The 18,371-nt window shown below is 43.0% G+C and overlaps 2 protein-coding genes across 2 annotated transcripts; one reads left to right on the top strand and one right to left on the bottom strand.

Annotated features, from left to right (window-relative positions):
• The first annotated feature begins 2,508 nt into the window (after window positions 1-2,508).
• On the top strand, window positions 2,509-6,047 carry THUMPD1 (THUMP domain containing 1). Its single transcript, XM_062588132.1, has 4 exons — window positions 2,509-2,718; window positions 2,986-3,169; window positions 3,516-3,764; window positions 4,267-6,047. Exons 1-4 carry the CDS (start codon window positions 2,509-2,511, stop codon window positions 4,593-4,595), a joined length of 972 nt encoding a protein of 323 aa, XP_062444116.1. The 3' UTR covers window positions 4,596-6,047.
• Window positions 6,048-6,862: 815 nt separating this feature from the next.
• LOC134147177 (acyl-coenzyme A synthetase ACSM4, mitochondrial-like) lies at window positions 6,863-15,505 on the bottom strand. Its single transcript, XM_062588050.1, has 13 exons — window positions 15,305-15,505; window positions 14,642-14,852; window positions 13,890-14,097; window positions 12,636-12,779; window positions 12,036-12,192; window positions 10,593-10,672; window positions 9,841-9,964; window positions 9,366-9,446; window positions 9,061-9,162; window positions 7,910-8,037; window positions 7,735-7,834; window positions 7,277-7,396; window positions 6,863-6,949 (listed from the first exon to the last, which is right to left on the bottom strand). Exons 1-13 carry the CDS (start codon window positions 15,503-15,505, stop codon window positions 6,863-6,865), a joined length of 1,743 nt encoding a protein of 580 aa, XP_062444034.1.
• Window positions 15,506-18,371: the final 2,866 nt, after the last annotated feature.

Genomic DNA, 18,371 nt, shown 5'->3' with positions numbered 1-18,371 from the left:
GGAGCCCTCTCAGATCTTCTGAGATCTGTCACAGCTTTGACTCCTGACACAGATTTCAGACTCCTGGCTGTGCATCCACACCACTTAAGCCTCCTCTTGTGCTGTTACTGCGCCTAGCGGCAGATTCCTGGGTTCTTTCCAAGAACTTTGGACTCACACAAGGGGCAGCCAAGTCCTGCACAGTGAGAAGAGTAAATGTGCTTCTGCACAGCTCAGAGATGAGGCAGGAAGTGTGAATCCCAAATCCCCTCTGTTTCCTTCTCCTGCTCTGTTCCCACCACAGAGGAACACAGTGGTGAGGCTTCACTACATCCAGGCCACACCTGTGCTCTGGCTGGGACAGCACAGGGAGCAACCGCATTGCGATCGGCTTTGTGACTATAACCTCCAGCATGTAGCCCAGGGCACCCCAGGTAACCACAGCACTTCAGCCATGAGGATGCTGACTATCAGTCCCTGATATGCTGCACCTAGTGCCTAGACCCGCTTCCCTAATGCCGGTTCACTGCACTGCTGGCAAGGCCACAGCTAGTGCTTCTATCATGGGATCTCTGGAGCTTGCGAGCTTTTGCAAGGACAGAACGTGTCTCTTTTGCCTCTGAGTTCAGAGCGCAGCATCTTGCACATTGCCATGTCAACACTGGGGTTGGCTGCAGCATTGGTACATGCCTCTGTCTTCAGCCTCTGCTGTAAGGGTGGCAATTGCTAGGGAGCTGGAGATAGCCATAACTTAAAATTGGGCATCAACATTTACAAGTCAGCTTGTCAGCACCCTAAATTACTCCTGTGGGATGATCTCCACCCTCAAAATATGGCTCTAAGGGCAGCAGAGAGGCTGCAGACACCATTTACCTGTTCAGAGCAGAACGATCTTCTGGGTGCTGGTCAGTGAAGACGATGCTGCCATCTCCACCGGCATTCAGGCCTCGTGCTTTTGCCAGAACTCCCTGCTGGGGCTCTACCCGTGTCTGTGTCAGGCAGCATCGAAGGAGACGTTAACCAGCTCCCTGAAACACTGGCGGCAGCAGAAAGTAACTGATTCAAAACCAAGTCTGTCAAAACAACAAAGCTGTTCTCTGCCTAGCAATAAGGGAAAACTGTAGTCATTCTGCAGGAGCGCAATTATAAACACCTCTTTGAAACGCATAAAACAAAATCCTCCTGGAGAAAAGGCAGAGGAACAGCCTTAAAGGAATTCCCTATGCAGAAGATTACATTGACCCAAAGGAGGCAGGAAAGTAAATAGAAAATGACAGTAACTGGATTGTGATGAGAAAGTCAGAGAATGTTACAGGAGCATGTGCGGAAGAAGTTTTCCAATTTAGGAAGAAAAACAAGATTTCCATAGCAACCACTCTCCTGTAGTTGTTTATCATTGTTTTAGTGGGGCACAGAACAACTTTCCAGAGCACTTGTAGTAATTTCCAACCCCCTCAGGACTTTTTGCCAGAGAAGTATCCTAGTTAAACTCTGAGTGGTTCATTACCTTTCCTCTGCAGCACTCAGAGTTGCCTGGAGAAAATCTTCCTTGTGTTTCAAACAGCATGTTCTGATGTGGTTGTCTCCAGAAACTGTTACTGTAATTCATCAGAACATTGAGCCTTTCAAGCCCTGCAAAGATTTACCCTTTTAATTTACATGCAGCGAGCGGTCTCACCCACATCAAACAACTACAGTGGAGTTATGCCAGCCTCAAAGGCGTTGCAGGAACAAAGCTCGTGACAAGGTGTAAATGCCATCTGCTTTTGCAGTTGTAACTGACAGATTCTGCCATGAATTCGTGGAGCTTTCTTTCCTGCTCCAAGCCAGATTCTCTGGATGTGAGCAGTGTGACAGTCAGATCTCCTTAGCTATCTTCTTTACCTCTTCTCACAAAATTTCTAAGTTCTTAAAATTTTTGCAAGTTTTCCTTAAATTCTCCAAGCAGCTCAACAGTTACTGGAGGGAGAGTGGGCCCTGACGGGACAGTCCTGCTTCCGAAACCAGGCTGGGGGCCACGTGGCTTTTTCCTGTGTCCACTCATGCTCCTTGCTACTCCAGGCCTGAAGTACCTGTACAGAGAGCGCCTCTTTCACCCCGCCACCTTACGCCAAGAAAACCGCATAAGGCAGCTAAGGAACCGGCCGGGCCCCGGCCGCACCTGCCCCGGGGCCGGGGAACGCGGTGCCGCCGGGCCGGCACGGGCAGGCAGCCGGCTCTCCGCGCTCCGGCCGGGACCCCAGCGCGCCTTTTCGTTAAATGCCGGAACCGTTAACGCAAAAACCGGACTTCAACCCTGGAACCGCAGCTCAGGGACAGGAAACGCCCCGCCGCCACACCCCGAGGCGCGCGCGAGCCCGAGCCCGAGCCCGAGCCCGAGCCCGAGCCCGAGCCCGAGCCCGAGCGCGGGGCCGCGCGCCAACCAGCCGCCTCAGCGCCGCCTCAGCGCGGCCCGCGCCGCGCGCCGGTGACGCCATCGCGGCGCGCCGGTGACGCCATCGCGGCGCGCGGCGCGGCTGGCGGCGCGGCATGGCGGCGGCGGCGGGCGCTGCGCGGAAGCGGCGGCCCAAGACGCACTTCGCGGCGGCGCGGGCCAAGCGCGCCCGCGGCGGCGGGCGGCAGCTGGAGGCCGGCATGCGCGGCATCCTCATCACCTGCAACATGAACGAGCGCAAGTGCGTGGGGGAGGCCTACAGCCTCCTCGGCGAGTACGGGGACCTGCTGTACGGGCCCGAGCAGGTAACGTCCCCGGCGGCGGGCCTCAGCCCCTCGCGCCCCTCGCCAGCGCGGCCCGGACGCCCTCCCCGTGCCGGCAGAGTTACGCTCGCGTATCCTTCCCGAAAATAGAAGTAACGGCCCGTGCTGCTAGGCCGCTTTGCCGGATGGCAGCGGTGACCCCGTGAGGCGCCCCCGCGCGAAGGGGCCCCGCCAGGCTGGGCCCCGCGTGGCGGCGGGTTTTGTCCTGCCCTTGCGCACTTACCGGCGCGTTGTGACTTGTTCGGACAGTTTTCAGATCAAGAGGAGCGGCTGTCTGGGAGCGAGAGGGAAGAGGATGACGACGACGACGTCGAGGCGGCCCTGAAGAAGGAGGTGGACCAGATCCGCGCCTCCACAGAGCAGAAGCTGCGGCGGTTCCAGTCAGTGGAGAGCGGCGCCAACAACGTCGTCTTTATCAGGACACAGGGCATAGGTGTGAAAGCAGCGCTGCCTAGTGCTGTGGGGATAAACCAGTTGAGACAGTGTTAATGACATGCCATGGACCATGACATCTGAGGAACTAGTTTATACCAAATAAGTACATGATTTCTCCTTCCCTTTTGCTTCCTCAATGGGCATTGTTGTTATAGAGCCTCTACAGGTAGTAGTGGTACGGCTTTGGCAGAATAATCAAAGATTATCTAGTTTTGGTATAGTAAAACTACTCTTCAGAAAAGGATTTGATGCTGACAGCAGTGCAGCCAAGCGTGTGTTAAAGGGGGGAGGAGGGAAGAAAATGCCTCCAATTTGTTTCTCATACCTAGCTGTTTTTCTTGTAGAGCCTGAGAACCTGGTGCACCATATATTAAAGGATATGCATACCACTAAAAAGAAGAAAACAAGAGTCATTCTGCGCATGTTACCCATTTCTGGAACTTGCAAAGCTTTTATGGAGGATATGAAAAAGTACACGGAAACGTTTTTTGAGCCTTGGTTTAAAGCCCCTAATAAGGGTACTTTTCAGATTGTTTACAAAGCTCGTAATAACAGTCATATGAGTAGGGAAGAAGTAATTAAGGAATTAGCAGGTATGTATGTATTTCACATAGAATTAAAAACAAGTATATAAGCTGCCCACTACTGCATACATAACTTAGGTCAGATTATTCCTGCAAAGTAGGCTTAATGGGCATACGTTTTTGTTGTTAAAATTCTAAGTATGTTGAATTACAAAAGCTTTTTTCTCTAAGACTGAATCTGAATTCCCTGAATGCTATGTTGAAATAACTTGTTGCTATTTCACCTGAATATATGACTCATGAAATAGCTCTACCTTAATTGAGTATTTGTGGCTTATTAGGTGCAGTGGAATAGATTTTCAGTTACTCCAGTCCTACTGGTGATATCTTATAAGAATACTGCTCTATTCTGCTATTTTAAGCAATTACAGTAACTATATTTTAAGCAATTAGAATAACTAGTACTTGGTTACAACTAAGAGGATGTTGCTTTCCCTTTTTAAACCTTATTCTTTCGTTAGGATATGCTAATGCTATTTGTCCATCTTTTAAACTATTTCTTGTTTTATAGGTATTGTGGGCAGCCTCAATCCAGAAAATAAAGTGGATCTTAATAACCCACAGTATACTGTTGTGGTGGAAATAATAAAAAACGTCTGTTGCTTGAGTGTGGTGAGAGACTATGTTCTATTCAGAAAATACAACCTACAGGAGGTGGTGAAGAGCAACAAAGAAGATGCAGAGCAGAAGCCATCAAGCCTGACAGAAGAAAAAAACTCAAAGGTAGTAAAACCCAAAGTGGAGGAGGAGGAAGAGAACTCAAAAGAAATAAAACAAGAGAAGGAGGAGGAGGGTGAACTAGAAACCAAGCCCAAAGGGAACGATATGCTGACAGTGTAAAAAATACGGTAGAAGGGAATGATAAACAAAGGAAACCTATAAAAAAAAAGAAAGCTGCCCTAGAGTTTTGAAAGGGCTTTTTAAAGAGGAGAGTGGGTTTTAATTTGAAATCTTATATTTTAAATCCACACATAAAGAATTTTAATGCTCGCTGTGTATCTGCAGGTGAAGGTGACATTATTGCAGACATAACAATACTCAAAAGGGAAAGGTGAAATTTGCTGTCATTCTAGTACAGCTTTGTTCTGCATTGCCTTTACCTAGCACAAAAAGCATGTGTGTGTGCATGCATATGTAAACGTGGCCAACCTGACATATACTGACTCTCCTTTATTGTATCTGATGACTGCAGAAATCAAAAGGCAGTGCAGAATCAGCCCTAGCAGGATGTTTTGACAGAAGTGGGAGATCTGGAAAAGACAGTTGTTTGCAGAGGATTTTTAGGGAAGTGAATGATCTGGCAGTTTGGGTGACTGCAGAACTCAGAGATATATTTTCGTATGTGAACAGAACGAGGTAAAAATCCCAATCCTTTCCTGTATGATGAAAGGATATGTACATACACACACACACACACACACACACACACAAATCTTTCTACAAGGATATGCTAAGTCTTAAAAATATATGGGAAGAACTGCTATGATTAAAATACTTTAATATGGTGAGAGGATTTACAATAACAGAATTGTCCGTTCTAGAACAGTAGAAGTACAATGCAGGCATTGCAAAGAATTTTAGCAAAAACTACATGTGTGTTTACTATAGCTGCATATACAGCAGTTACTGGCTTATAGCAAATGCTCTATGTAGTTGCTAAACAGAATCCTTTCAAATAACTTCATGCAAATAGCCTTTTGCTGCTCTTTCCAAAGACATAACCACAGGGAGTGTGGAAGGAATAGCTTTTTATCTTATTTTTTCTCTAGGTCTCAAAACTTGAATGTAAATACTGCCTGGAAACTTCTTACAAAAGAAGCTTTCTATTATACCATATTGGATGGGGTGAGGGCAGGGGGAATTTTTGGTTATAGCTTTAGCTTTACAACACTAATTTTGTGTCACATTGAAAATAATGTCTATTGGTACGTGTTTCCATTGCTAGCAGCTTTTTGGATATCCCAGCGAATTTATAAAAAACTAAAATAGCATAGCTATAATCTGCTTTCCAATAGAGTTTGGAGTATGCTTTCTATACAACTGTCTAGCTTCACTATTTCATTTCTAGCATAAAAGTCTGTGTGTTGTAAATGGAAAAAGATTTGTCCTGAACACCATGTGTTACTTGTCTTGGTTTAATGAAAAGGATGTGTTCAAGTCTCAACAATGTTTCTTTTATAATTTCCTGTTCTTTCAGAATTGTTTTAGAAATTGGAAAATTTAAGAAGATTTTTTTTCCCCTAGTCCTGTCCCTTCCTCTCCCTTTATTAAAAATCTGCTTTCTTACCTCCATTAGTGTTTTCTTTAAATCTTAAACTTCTTGTGTATGGATTAAAACCAGTAATGTCTCCGTCACACCTTGCAAAGAATCATTAGAGACCAAACACAAAGGCCTACTGTGAATGTTTATTGGTGGATGATGATGATGATCAGTATCGCCTACTTGAGTTACCCAGGACAAAGACAGAGCCACAGATGATTCAGGTTTTTTTTTCCTTCTACCTCTAGCTCTACTACATACAAGATCTATGGGTCTTCAGAAGAAACTGCTGAACAGCTCCCATCTATTTGTCAAGCTTATGTCTGACATTTAGATGCTGCCTATCTGTAGTCTTAAAGATGTCCACATTTTTCTACTTCTGTTTTTTTTTTTTTTTTTTTCATAATTCATCTTAGTAAATACTCATTGTGAATACATTCATTCCCCAAAATCTTCAGGCTTTCAAGATTCATACAAACAGGGTAGGTAATTTGGATGCATGCAAGATCTATAGCTCTCTCTGGGAACTTCATTACCTGCTATCATGAATTCCTTGTTAAATGTAATAAGCCTCTTGTGAATTAAAATATCTGGCCTCAAAGTGTTAGGTGGATAGAAGAGGCTGGGTTTGCATATACCTTGTTAGGTAGGCCTCATTTTTGTTAAGCAAGAACACATATATTTAAAGTCCATACAGTTGGGTTTTTTTGAGGCTTGTGCATTATCACATAATCCCTTGTTTAATGGGTGCAATATAATCCTTTGCTGGTACTTAAAATTGTAATGGAAAAACTCCAGTATGAGTGGTATTGGTTAGGACAAGTTTTTTTTAAATTGCCTAACAAAACTAAATCTGTCCCCATTCCTTCTTCCTCAGTTCATTCCGTCTGATTTTTCCAGTGATTGTCTTTGGCAGCTGCTGGACAAATTCAATCTGATGTAAAAGAGGAAAAAAGTAAAATGAATAGACTTGATTAATAAAATTTTGATTGAGAACAACAGAGGTCTCCACCTTACTTAGCTTAGATATAATATGACTGGGGAAATACTATATTATCTGAAAACAGATGTAAGTTATCTATTATTTTTCACAATATCTTTGAAAATAATGTTTTTCATTTTTATTGCATAGTATATGCTTAGCTTTTTGGTCTGTTACAAGAGCTGATGCTATGAGTGAGTCTAATGTTTTTATTCGTAGCCTTTCCCTAGTTAAAATACTTTTTGTATATTTTCTTTTTTTCCACTTGTATTTACTTGCCTTTCTGGGGTACTTGTATGGAGCAGTGACTTTCTTGACATGATCTTGCAATTCACAGGTTAGTTTCTCTGGATCTTGTGACTTAACGGAAGGAGATAAAACCACAAAAGCTTTTACCACCTAGGTAGGAAGGGAAAATAAGTAAGAATTACAGTATTAATTAAATAAGAGCAAGCTAGCAAATGAGGCAGTTAATAGAGAATAATTGAGTATTGCCTTCAATACAGGCTTGCTATTTCCGACCTCTACTATAAGCATATTTAAAATTGGGACCAAAGAATTTTTCTATCTTACATTCATCTAGGTACTAAGTGGTACAAGATAAAGTTTCAAAATCTGCTTCCAAATTTGTAAGAAAGTTCTGTAAAGGGCTTCTGAGTCTTGTGAATTCAGTGGAAGATGAGTATAACCTCTGTGACACAAGCTGCCTTATGAATAGGAAAGGGACCGTTAATTACCTCTCCCCTGATGGGATCAGGGCTGCTGACAACAGCTGACTCAGCAACAGCTGGGTGCTCTATCAGGGCATTCTCTATTTCAAATGGTCCAATACGATACCTAGGAGAGGAAAATTAAACGCTTACTAGGGGAAAGGTATACAGTTTCTTGGCATTATAACTGAAGGCTACAAACCCAGAGGAGATGATGACATCGTCAGACCTCCCCATAAACCATATGTATCCATCCTCATCCATGCACCCTCTGTCTCCAGTGACATAGAAATTTCCACGGATTGTTGAAGCAGTTTTCACTGGATCATACTGTTGACAAAGCAACAATTAAATATTCTATATACTAAGAAACCTTAAGCTTAGAGGTAAACTTTGTGTCTTTGGGCACAGACCACAGTATCTTTCATAGCATTCTTCTTGGCTATGAAGAGCTTGTGCTTGCTTTTTATAGAAGGGAAAATGTATCACATAGGCACGTACAGAACTGAAGGTCAAACAGTAGGTCTGCAGAAGAGTCGGGGAGAGAAGGGAGGTATCACATAGTCCTTGCTCAGTCCAAAAATAAATACCTTATTTCTATAACACTATGGATGTTTTACACTGCCCCTATGAGGTTGTATCTTAGCTGGAATGCAAGAAACAATAGAAAAGTCACTGTCTTTTTATCCTGATTGCCCTGATTCATGTGCTTTTCCCTGGGGTGTTTAGAACTGTACCTTGGCCGAGTAACTAAGTTTGAAGAAGTTCAGATCTGAGCAGTGCAGTTTAGACTCTTATCAGCCAATCCTTGTACACTTTTCTGGCCAAAAAGGGATAAAAATAAACTGTGGAAGGAATGAATACAGATACTCCATATCTGTGCATTATTTGGGGTACATTTCAAGAAGCTCTTCTTGCCTTGTGAGTTGGCTATGATTATGAAGATGACAGCAGTAGTGAAAGACTGGTGTGCCTAATACTTCTGCATGCAAATGGGGAAGAATAAGTAATGTAGGAGCTGGGGAGCTGCACCCTGGAAATATGCTAGAAACAAGCACCCCTTCTTTTGAAATTGGAGAAAGGGGCTGCACCTTGGCAACTTGTTTTGGGTACTAGTGTTACAGGAGTCAAGGCGAGATACTCGGGGGAAGTGTTTGGGTGATACCTTTACGGAAGTTTGTGCTGTTGCATCTTTCTGCCATCAATACTTAAGCTAACACCTTTAAGTAAAAAAAATCACTAAGCCAAAAAGAAGAGCTATGGCTTGTTTGTGCCACACCTCCTACTATTGGTATAAACACATTCCACCCTGCAGGCCTAAACCAGCTTTCTGGAAATCCACTGTTGGCTTACCAAGTAGTGATTGAAAAACGTAAAAGGCCACTTGGCATCAATTCTGATGGCAATATCTCCTTCTTTCCCAGGAGGTAGAATGCTGCTATTTTCATCTATAATCTGCAGTAAGAAAGGCACATGAATGATTATAGTTTCCCATTGTAAGAGAGCTGTGTCTAAATACTAACCAACCAACGGATCAAAACACAAAGTTTGACTCACAGTCCTAAATGTGACTGTACAGTACTGAAGGTTGTACTGTACGTTATACTTTCCTGTGTTTTACTTCACAAGAAATCAACAGCAAACAGAGACCACCATACCTGAACATCACAGGGAGGAAACGCCTTTCCCAAGGAACCTGGCTTAATTTTCATTCCTTTTGTATTTGCACATATAATTCCCTGTTGCAAAAGAGAAACAATCAATCAGCCCCCCCCCCCCCCTTTCTTTTCCTTATCATTGCTGAGGCTATTGCTGTTCTTCTGTTGTGCTCACTGTTGAGATCTAAATCTTCCACCTGTGTGAGCTGAAGTGTTTGTGGACTTCACTGAGAGTCTTGGACAAAAATTTCAAAATGTTTTAGAGCTGAAGTCTTCAAAGCAGTATCAAAAACAAGTTGTAAGCAAAATAACAAACTCTCTTGTAGGCAACTGCCATATACGCTAATGCGATCTTTTTGTCGCATATTTATAGCACAGATATATATTTACCAGAAAGAATGTTGTACACAAGTCCCCTGAGAATTTTAAGTGATAGTGGAGTTGTAACACTTTTTACAAATGAAGCTGAACATACGACTTCTGTCTGGCCGTAGCCTTCATAGATCTCCAGTCCCGTTCGCCTTTTCCACTGTGCCATCACTTCTGGGTTGAGTGGTTCCCCTCCGGTCAAACAGTGCTTCAGTGCCTTAAATGTGTAACTTCACAGACAAAGAACATTGCTGATTATCAGAGAACAGCCAGGGTCAAACTCTGCCCTCTCTGACTCCCATATATTGAACTCAGTGACTTCAGGGGATACCAGACTCCCTTAGCGTAAGGGTTCAGGTTGGTAGAAAGCCTAGAGCTCCAGTTGGAGCGCGGCTGGAATGGGGCTGCCAAAGGAAAGGATGGGCAGCAAAGAAAATTGGGTGCTTTATGGTCTGAGCATAGCTGGGTGGGAATGGGAAGGGGCTTATCTAAGGCTCAGCCTACGGATAGGGCAAGGTGAGGGTTAGGGTTGAGAGAACACCTTGAGCTCTAGTTCGACTGGAGCTAGAAGGGTGAGCTGCACAGACACAAGGACGGATGGCCACACATGCAGCTTCCAGGGCTGAGCACCATCCTCTGCATTTACTGTCTACGACACCTCAGAATCTGTCTTGATTTGCCACCTCTCTGCAATGCTAAGGAAAAGGCTGTGCCTTCTGACAGCCCCCTACATTCAGCACATTATTTTTTGCCACCACTCTGAGTTTAAGTGGCTATATGGGCCCATAAAAAACACTGCTAGAGAGCAGACAGTAGCACACAGATGTGACAGTTGTACCATTGACAGGAGAAAGGTACCTGCTGAGGTCCTGCTGTACTAACATGCGGTAGCCGGTTGGGGCACTGCACAGTGTTGTCACTGGATATCTGCACAAGGTCTGACAAATTAAAAAGACAATAGAGGTTAAACAACATCATTTTATGGGAAAAAAATGTTGCTGCTAACTATTAATTTCTTTTCTGTATCAGGCATAAATTATAAGGCCTGATGGTAACCTCAGTTACATGGAAAGCCAGAGTAATGTCTGTGACTGTCCACGTTCAGTTACAGTGCTACAAGTATCAGCTGAAGAAGCGACACACTGACAGCAGTGAATCTCTGGTGGGCCACGTTTGTCCTGATATTCACTCTAGTAACAAAGACAATCCCTTGATGTGAAAACCTGGCTTTGGAAGCACAACTTAAGTTTTTCAGGTGACTTCAGTAGAGCTCACATTTCACTGTAGGACAAAATCAGACACTTCAAAATATAAGCACTTAAAAATGAGAGGTTTCTTCCGAACGTTTTGCCTATGTCAGTCTTTCAATTGGTCCCATAATCTCTGAGAAGGACAGCCTCAGTGCTTCGGACACGCTGCACGGCCCTCAGCTGCTCTGACACAGGGCCTGTACATGCAGTGCAGCACAGAGATGAATCACCAGGGGCTCAGGCTGGATCAAGAGTGATGCTGTATTAAAAGGGGTATTTTTTTGGTCAGGTAAACACATACTCTCCTTTGGCTGGAACTGAACACAAAGGATGTGAGCACCCTGCCAGAAAAATAAGGATCTCAGCTCTCTGTTTTCTAACATGTCTTAATTTCTCATCTATAACACTAGCAGATGATTCATCATCACTCAGGTGGAATTTAGCCCTACCTTCTTTTTAGCTTGCTTCTGTTTTCAATGGTATTTACTTAGCAAGAGGGACAGGCAAGGGAAATAAAAGGGGAAGGCCTCTCGTTCACCAGTCTTCACTCTAACCACACCATGGGTAGATCAGTCTCTACTGTCTACCGCACTTTGTGTGGAGATGTGAAACCCCACACCCATTGCAAGCAAATGCTTGCAATGCCAATAAATTTATAGAAAAAAGAAAACCAAACTAGAAGCCACCATTTAAAAAAGAAAATGAAACTGAGGGTAAAACCCCCCAAATACACCCTATGTGTTAGAAACATACAATTTTTCATGTAACATGCTTTGAGCCATTTAATAATAGCACTCTCCTCTCTGTATGTCACAAGATTAAATATGACATTGGCTCAAGAAGCTTGAACATAATTTCCTTTAGGAAAAAGCTGATCTTATTCCTTCAGTGTTTTCCAGTACTGACTTGCCTATTCAGAGTATAATCACCTTGTAGTTATGCTATCCTAAAGCAGCTAATCCCATAAACTCAAGAGACTCAGCATTTGTGGCCTGCCTGGAAAACAGTATGAAATATGATTAACTGCTCATTATCAGCATGGTGTTCTTACATTTAAGACTGCTCTTGGATCAAACTGTGGCATGGCATGTACAAAAATACATGCACCCTGGATCCATGGACCAAAAACACTTCCAATAGCTGCTTTTATCCAAGCAGTGTCTGACGTGTTCCATACGATGTCTGAGGGAATCAAATCCATCCAGTATCTGTTGAAGACAACAGTGATTAATATGAGGGAGTCTGTAAGTGGAGATTTAAAAATTCCCTTTCCCCTCCCTCCCCCCCCTTAGAAAGGCATGGTAAATTTATTTGATCCAGAACTCCAGAGCTCAAAAACAAATACCTTTTGCTTATTCTTTATGTTGATGGCAAAGATAAAGAAAAGCAAATGATACTGTAACTTATTCATTGAAGTATGTTATTTAGCCTGGTTTTAAATAGGTAAGCTGTCATTTCTAAAACAGTGTCATATACCATGTCAAACAAGATCCTTGTTTCCTGGCTACAATTCAGCTGAGGACACCAAAAGAAATTGCATGTTAGTACCATGGGAGGCTTGTCATCTATCAGAGTTGCATCATGTACAAAAACCTTTCCATTTGCTTCACATTTCAGAGCTGCAGAGGCATAACTGAGCTGAATGCTTTACCTTCCACAAAGGAAAAATCCCAGACCTAGGCTTCCATAGGAGTGTTCAGCCATTTTGGGGGAGCCTGTGGTGCCGCTGGTAAAATAGATTGCCATTGGGTCCTGGCTTCTCGTCTTCACGCAGTTATGGACTGCAGGGGCAGCCCTTAGGAAAAAAGAAGGTTATATGAAACAGTGGCTGATGGTATTCAGCGAATCAAGCTTGGATCCTTTGACCATGCCTTGCCCCCATGGGGCTCCCTGCCTGACTGCCAGTGACAGTATCTACAGGACTGCTGCAGTTCTAGACAACGTATTTTTTTTCAAATCAATGTTATCCTCTGCCATGAACCTGATTCCTGCAATATCAGCCCAGCATGAGCAGATTCATCAAATCCACTTAATCATATTTCAGTAGCTCTAGGAGGTTTGAGAATGCAGTGTTGCTGCTTCCTCGGTTTTTCTGTTTGGTGACAGTGAAGTGGGCAACTGTCTGAAGGAGCTGGCAGAAATACAGTGAGACAACTGCTGTACAGGCAATGCTAGCTAAGATTTCAGTGGCTGTTCGAGCACATGCAACATCCTAGAAAGCTCTAAAAGTGATAGAAGACCTTGGATTCCACCCTGAAAGAATATAATTTTAGTTATATAGATTCTTTTAACAAAACATTAGTTGGCAACATCACACCTGAGGCCTTGGGCACATCGCAGCAGGATATTTTGCCTTCCTTCCCCACAAGGAAGGAAGTTTGTTTGCGGTCAAACAAACTGTAGTGCACAAACTACAGTACATCAGGTCCCATTCTGGTAGCTGCAGTTCAGTACAGAGTGAGGTGGATTCCTAAATGCATTAGGATCATTTTGCAATGTGTTTTTTTCAGTCTTTCCTAATGAAAGGCCATCCATATAAATCTTATGATCATCAAGTTTTAGGAAAATGGATTGGTGTAATATGTAGAGAATATTTTTATTTGAGCTTTAGAGGGTAAATAGGCCACAGCTGCCAATGAAAGAAGCTTTCCTGTCCATTTTTTCCATATTATTTCCTAGTCATATGTAAAAAACTGTATGTGTTGTGAGACTGTAATTATTTTTTAATTACCAAATTGGCTGATGCCAAATATTCCCTTTCTTCACGTAAAAATGACTAAACTGCCTTCTCTCCCACATCCTCAAAGGTATCTAGTTCCTTAACAAAACAGAAGAATGTATGTAAACAATATATATTAGACAAGTATGAGATAACCGTGGTGGAACTAAGGCAGAAGGCACTCACTTGAACAAATCGCTGAAGTTCAGCCACTCAGCCCTGCTGCTCTCAGATACAATTAGCTTTGTTTTCAGAGACTGGCATTTAGATGCAACTGAGTCCACTGCAGGAGCAAGTGCATCAGTGGTAACAATGCACTTAGCCTTGGAAGTCATCAATCTGTAACAAATGTCTTTTGCTGTCAGTTGTGTTGTCCCTGGGGTGAAGATAATGCCTAGAAGTGCAATAAAACGGAAAATACATTAAATATTTTTCACTTTCAGTCCTAGTCACTTCATAGCTTCCACTGATTTGTTGAATGCCAACACCATTCAACCCAGAAATGGGTAGAGAGTAAGGTGAGTCAGACATCCCCGAGCAGATGGACTCTGCTTCTACCTGAACACAGATGTGCAGGTGGGAAGCACAAAATCGCTTGTTTCTATGAGATCCTTTGCCTCAGGCACAATGGAAGTATAAAATACTACTTTAGGACCACAAAGTTCTCTAGCAGCTTTAACTTAAAGTCTAGCTGAAGTTAATTCAAACTGATTTTTAAATCCATACAAGCCACAGAAAGCGAAGGAAAAGCAGTGAAGGTAATTCCATCAGTCATAAGGGACTACCCCTGTCAGCACCTTTGATTGTCAAAAGTTCAAACTACAAAGTCAAACTAAAGGTTCAAACTACATTTCAAATAAAAAATGTAATTGTAAATGAACTGTTAACCAACTTTTGGCACAAGCATTATACGCATGACTAGGAATGACATAATTCACCTGTTCGCATACAAGCCACGTTCAGCAGCCACCACTCCAGGATTCGGGGTAGAATCACTATAACTCGGTCTCCTCTTTGCAGATCACAGGGGCCAGAAAGCACATTGGCTGCTTTTCGGGACAGGAAGCCCAGCTCTTCGAAGCTCCACTTCACTTCACTTCCTTTTCCATTTATCCACCACAAGGCTGGGTTTGATGGTCCTTTTCGTTCCTACACACAACACAAGGGTAAGTGACATGCCGGTTACTCCAGGAGCTCCTGCAGTTCCTTGTAGATTTTCTGTGATACTGCAGACACTGCAGGGCTTTTCAGGGCAGAGATATTAAGCACATATTTAGCTTTTGTTCAAAAGACACCTATCTAATTTGGTGCATCTATCTACCTGATTTACAATGACATTTCTGATTAAAAATTATTTAGAGGCTTTTACAAACCTAGCACTGCACACATTGCTGAAGCAGTCATAAAGAGAGAGACAAAGCACCATGCCCCCGCTGATGCTAAAGCAAATTGCCTTTCCTTTTTCTACAATGTAAGATCATGCTAAAATAGAAATACCAGAGGAAATTCTGGTCCTACTGAAATCAGTGAGTTCTACCCTTGACTTCAGGGAGGCCACAGTTCCGCTTAAAATACTGAACCCACAGAGTCATAAACGCAACCTTTTCTATTTGAGTCCATTTGTCGAGGACATCACTTGCAAAATTGAAGTATTCAGGCACTTCCTTTTCACGGCGACCGATGGCTTCATAATCTGAGAAATTCAAAGGTGCAAAAGCCCTGTGACACTGGTGGAATAATCTGCAGAGTGTCTGGAGGCTCCAAGGGGACCGCAACACTTGAAATTCATGGAAAATCTTCATGGCACAAAAGCAGGTATACAGGTTTTTTTGCAATTATAACCATCAGAGCTTTTGGATTATTTCCTTCCTATGAGAGACAGAAACATCAAAATAGTAGTATAATGTACTAATTCCATATTGAGCTGTCAGCTACAAATGGAAAAGATGTATACACAGCAGAAAATCCCCCTCTTTATGATACCCTTATCCTATGCCTAATGGGTAAGCTAGAGCCCCAGTAATCCTTTTAACTCTCCTGTTTTCTCAGCTGTCCACAAGTTACTCAGAGAACTCTCCTCCCAACTGATAATTTCTCTTTTGCTCAGCCAAAGGAGAGACTCCAAACTTAGGACACAGGTGACAGAGTTCTTGCTGCACTGTGTGACGCCTGAGTTTGCACAGGTGCGGTTGCAGGAGGATGTTTCAAAGATACACTTGGATCCAAAAGATTGTGGAAGCAGTATGAGGATTTGACCCATGATTGGAAAGCATGAACCCCTGGAACAAAATGTGCCCCAGCACTACACTCAGTGCCCCTCGGGACTGCCTGCTCACTCAGTCCTGGAGATGGTGTACTGGGAAAGTTATAATTGGTACTGGGGGAAAATGGGCAGCTGAAACAGCTACGGACTCAGGCGAAACTGTTCTCAGTTGAGACACTGACTAGTAAATCCTCCTTACTTTTGACTAGCAAATCAAAAAGTCTTTGAGGAAAGGTTCCCTGCTTTACAAAAAAGCAAAAGAGTTTCCCTTTACAGGCTGCTAGTTGGTCTCTACTTGTTTCTCTTCTTGCTGTTATCTTTAAATAACTCCCATATTCAGCCATTTCATGGCTTCCCTGGCTATTCTTTCTTTCGGTCTCTGCTCTTGAGGTAACGTCCATAATCTTGCTTCCAGGGACTCTGGTTATTTATTGCTTGGATGTAACGTGCACGCCAGAGTAAGAGACCGAAGAACCTTGCTGTGGCTCAGCACCAGGGACAGGCAGTGGGGTCGCATGAGTTTAGCAGCTGGGTGCCAGTAGGGACACCTCGCACTAGGTGCCACAGCCTCTCCCTGCACAGCGAGGGCACGCAGCGATGCAGTGCTGTGCCCTGGCACCAGCCTGGGGAGGTCCCACCTTGCTAGCCTGAGCATAACAAAGACGACACTGGTGATCCTGCCCCAGGGTAACCTGTCATCTTTCTTCATATCTTCAGATGTTCTTTGGTGTACTTTTCCCATAGCCCATCTGTAGTGTTACTGTTGCTGTTTAAAACCTCACCACAAGCCTATTTTTGCTCTTGTGATGCCAGGAGGAAAACAGAACTCATTCTCGCCATCCCAGGATTTCTTCACTTACAATAGACAAAGAAAAAAAGTGTTCCAGAGAGCCACAACCACCTCTGTGTGTGTGTAGTTAACCTAAAGGTCATTCTGGTCCTTTTATACCTCCTACCTCTATTCCTTCCTCCCATCTATGAGACCTTTTTTGGCATCTAGTCCTCAATTCAGCTGCCAGCTTGTCAGGACTTGGATGCACTATTCCCATGTTTTAGGCACCAGGGGACTCTTACTCGGTCCTGCAGGGCTACCACTGGCAAACACAAATTTGTTTACAGGATGCCATCTTCTGTCCCTGTCAGAATCCGGGATATGACCATCACACATAACTATTCAAAGACCAAGGTACTTGCTAGCAAGGAGGGGCAAGGGCACTGCAACGGGGAGTGTGCATTTAGCCAATTTGGAAGATATTCGATAAACTTCCTTATTGTTGCTTCTCTTGCTACTGCAATAATCATAAGCAGAACTTGGCTCTACATTGCTCTGTTTGCTCTGCTTTCCTTGCACCCAAATAAAAGGTTATGAACTTTATTATATTAATTGTATTCAATTAATACCAAAATACCATGAATAACTTAGAGGTAATTTTCTATATTAATTGGCTTACTAGACTAATCTCTTCACCATGTCTGCACTTATACCTAAATACACACAGTCATTCAGTTTCATAAAATGGCAGTTACAATCACGTATCACCCTGAAAATGCTTTGCAAAAGAATAAACTGAATTGGAGTTGGGTATGTGGGAATGTGGTGTTCATGATACATTCAGCCTCAGAAACCAGAAGACAGATGAAGGCTTTTACATTTTTTGAATTGTCTGTTCGTAACATATTGATTCTTATCTTCATCCTTAACATGTCATGTAGAAAAAGCTTGATTCCAGCACTCACTGTAAACCAGTGAAATCCTTGTACAAATTTGCTGTTGTTCTACTGTTCCTTTAGATCTGCTCCTGGAGAGAGAAGCTACTTCTTCCATTTTCCTGATACAAAACAGAAAAGTATAACTGCTCTCCAGCTGCTTAACCTCCTTCATAAAAGATATGTGAAGAAAGAGGAATAAACTAGATCTGCTCTACAGATTTTTTTTAACGTTAGCAGAAGGCACCTTTTGTTTTCGAGAAGATTAAGTATTTGAACAATTATGAAATAATAAAAAAAAATTCTTGGGAAGTTTTTTTTAAAAAAAGTTGTCCTTACCTGGAGATGTTATTTCTAATGAAGTGAGATTTCTTTTAACTCTACCAAATGTATCTTACAATGTCCTCTTTGCAGCATCCCTGTCCCCTCCAGGTTCACTCTAACTTTCTGAACAGCTGTAGCTCTTCATTTGTATTGCAAGTCACGTTCCGTGGTGGGGATTATTTCCTCCTGAGGACGTAGCTTTTGTTTCTCCAATTACCTTCTGAAGAAAGGCACAATCACTGAAAAAGGTAAGACAAGATGGAAATAGCCTGAGTATGAATGACTGCATTTCTGGTTCATTGCCTTTGGAGAATGAATAATCCACCACACATTAATCTACAACTCTATTCCACAGCATCGATGACTTTGGAAAC

The sequence above is a fragment of the Rhea pennata genome, chromosome 15 (assembly GCF_028389875.1).
Source record: "Rhea pennata isolate bPtePen1 chromosome 15, bPtePen1.pri, whole genome shotgun sequence".
NCBI lineage: Eukaryota > Metazoa > Chordata > Aves > Rheiformes > Rheidae > Rhea > Rhea pennata.
The sequence above is the reverse complement of the archived record's forward strand: the minus strand, read 5'-3'. Positions and strand labels throughout refer to the sequence as shown.

Coding starts and splice junctions, on each gene's coding strand:
- THUMPD1 (XM_062588132.1), top strand. CDS start 2,509: ATGGCGGCGGCGGCGGGCGCTGCGCGGAAGCGGCGGCCCAAGACGCAC. Junction 3,170..3,515: donor TATCAGGACACAGGGCATAG/GTGTGAAAGCAG, acceptor TTTTTCTTGTAG/AGCCTGAGAACCTGGTGCAC. Junction 3,765..4,266: donor AGTAATTAAGGAATTAGCAG/GTATGTATGTAT, acceptor CTTGTTTTATAG/GTATTGTGGGCAGCCTCAAT.
- LOC134147177 (XM_062588050.1), bottom strand. CDS start 15,505: ATGAAGATTTTCCATGAATTTCAAGTGTTGCGGTCCCCTTGGAGCCTC. Junction 9,965..10,592: donor GTACAGCAGGACCTCAGCAG/GTACCTTTCTCC, acceptor TTGTCTGTGAAG/TTACACATTTAAGGCACTGA. Junction 9,447..9,840: donor GCTACGGCCAGACAGAAGTC/GTATGTTCAGCT, acceptor CTTTTGCAACAG/GGAATTATATGTGCAAATAC.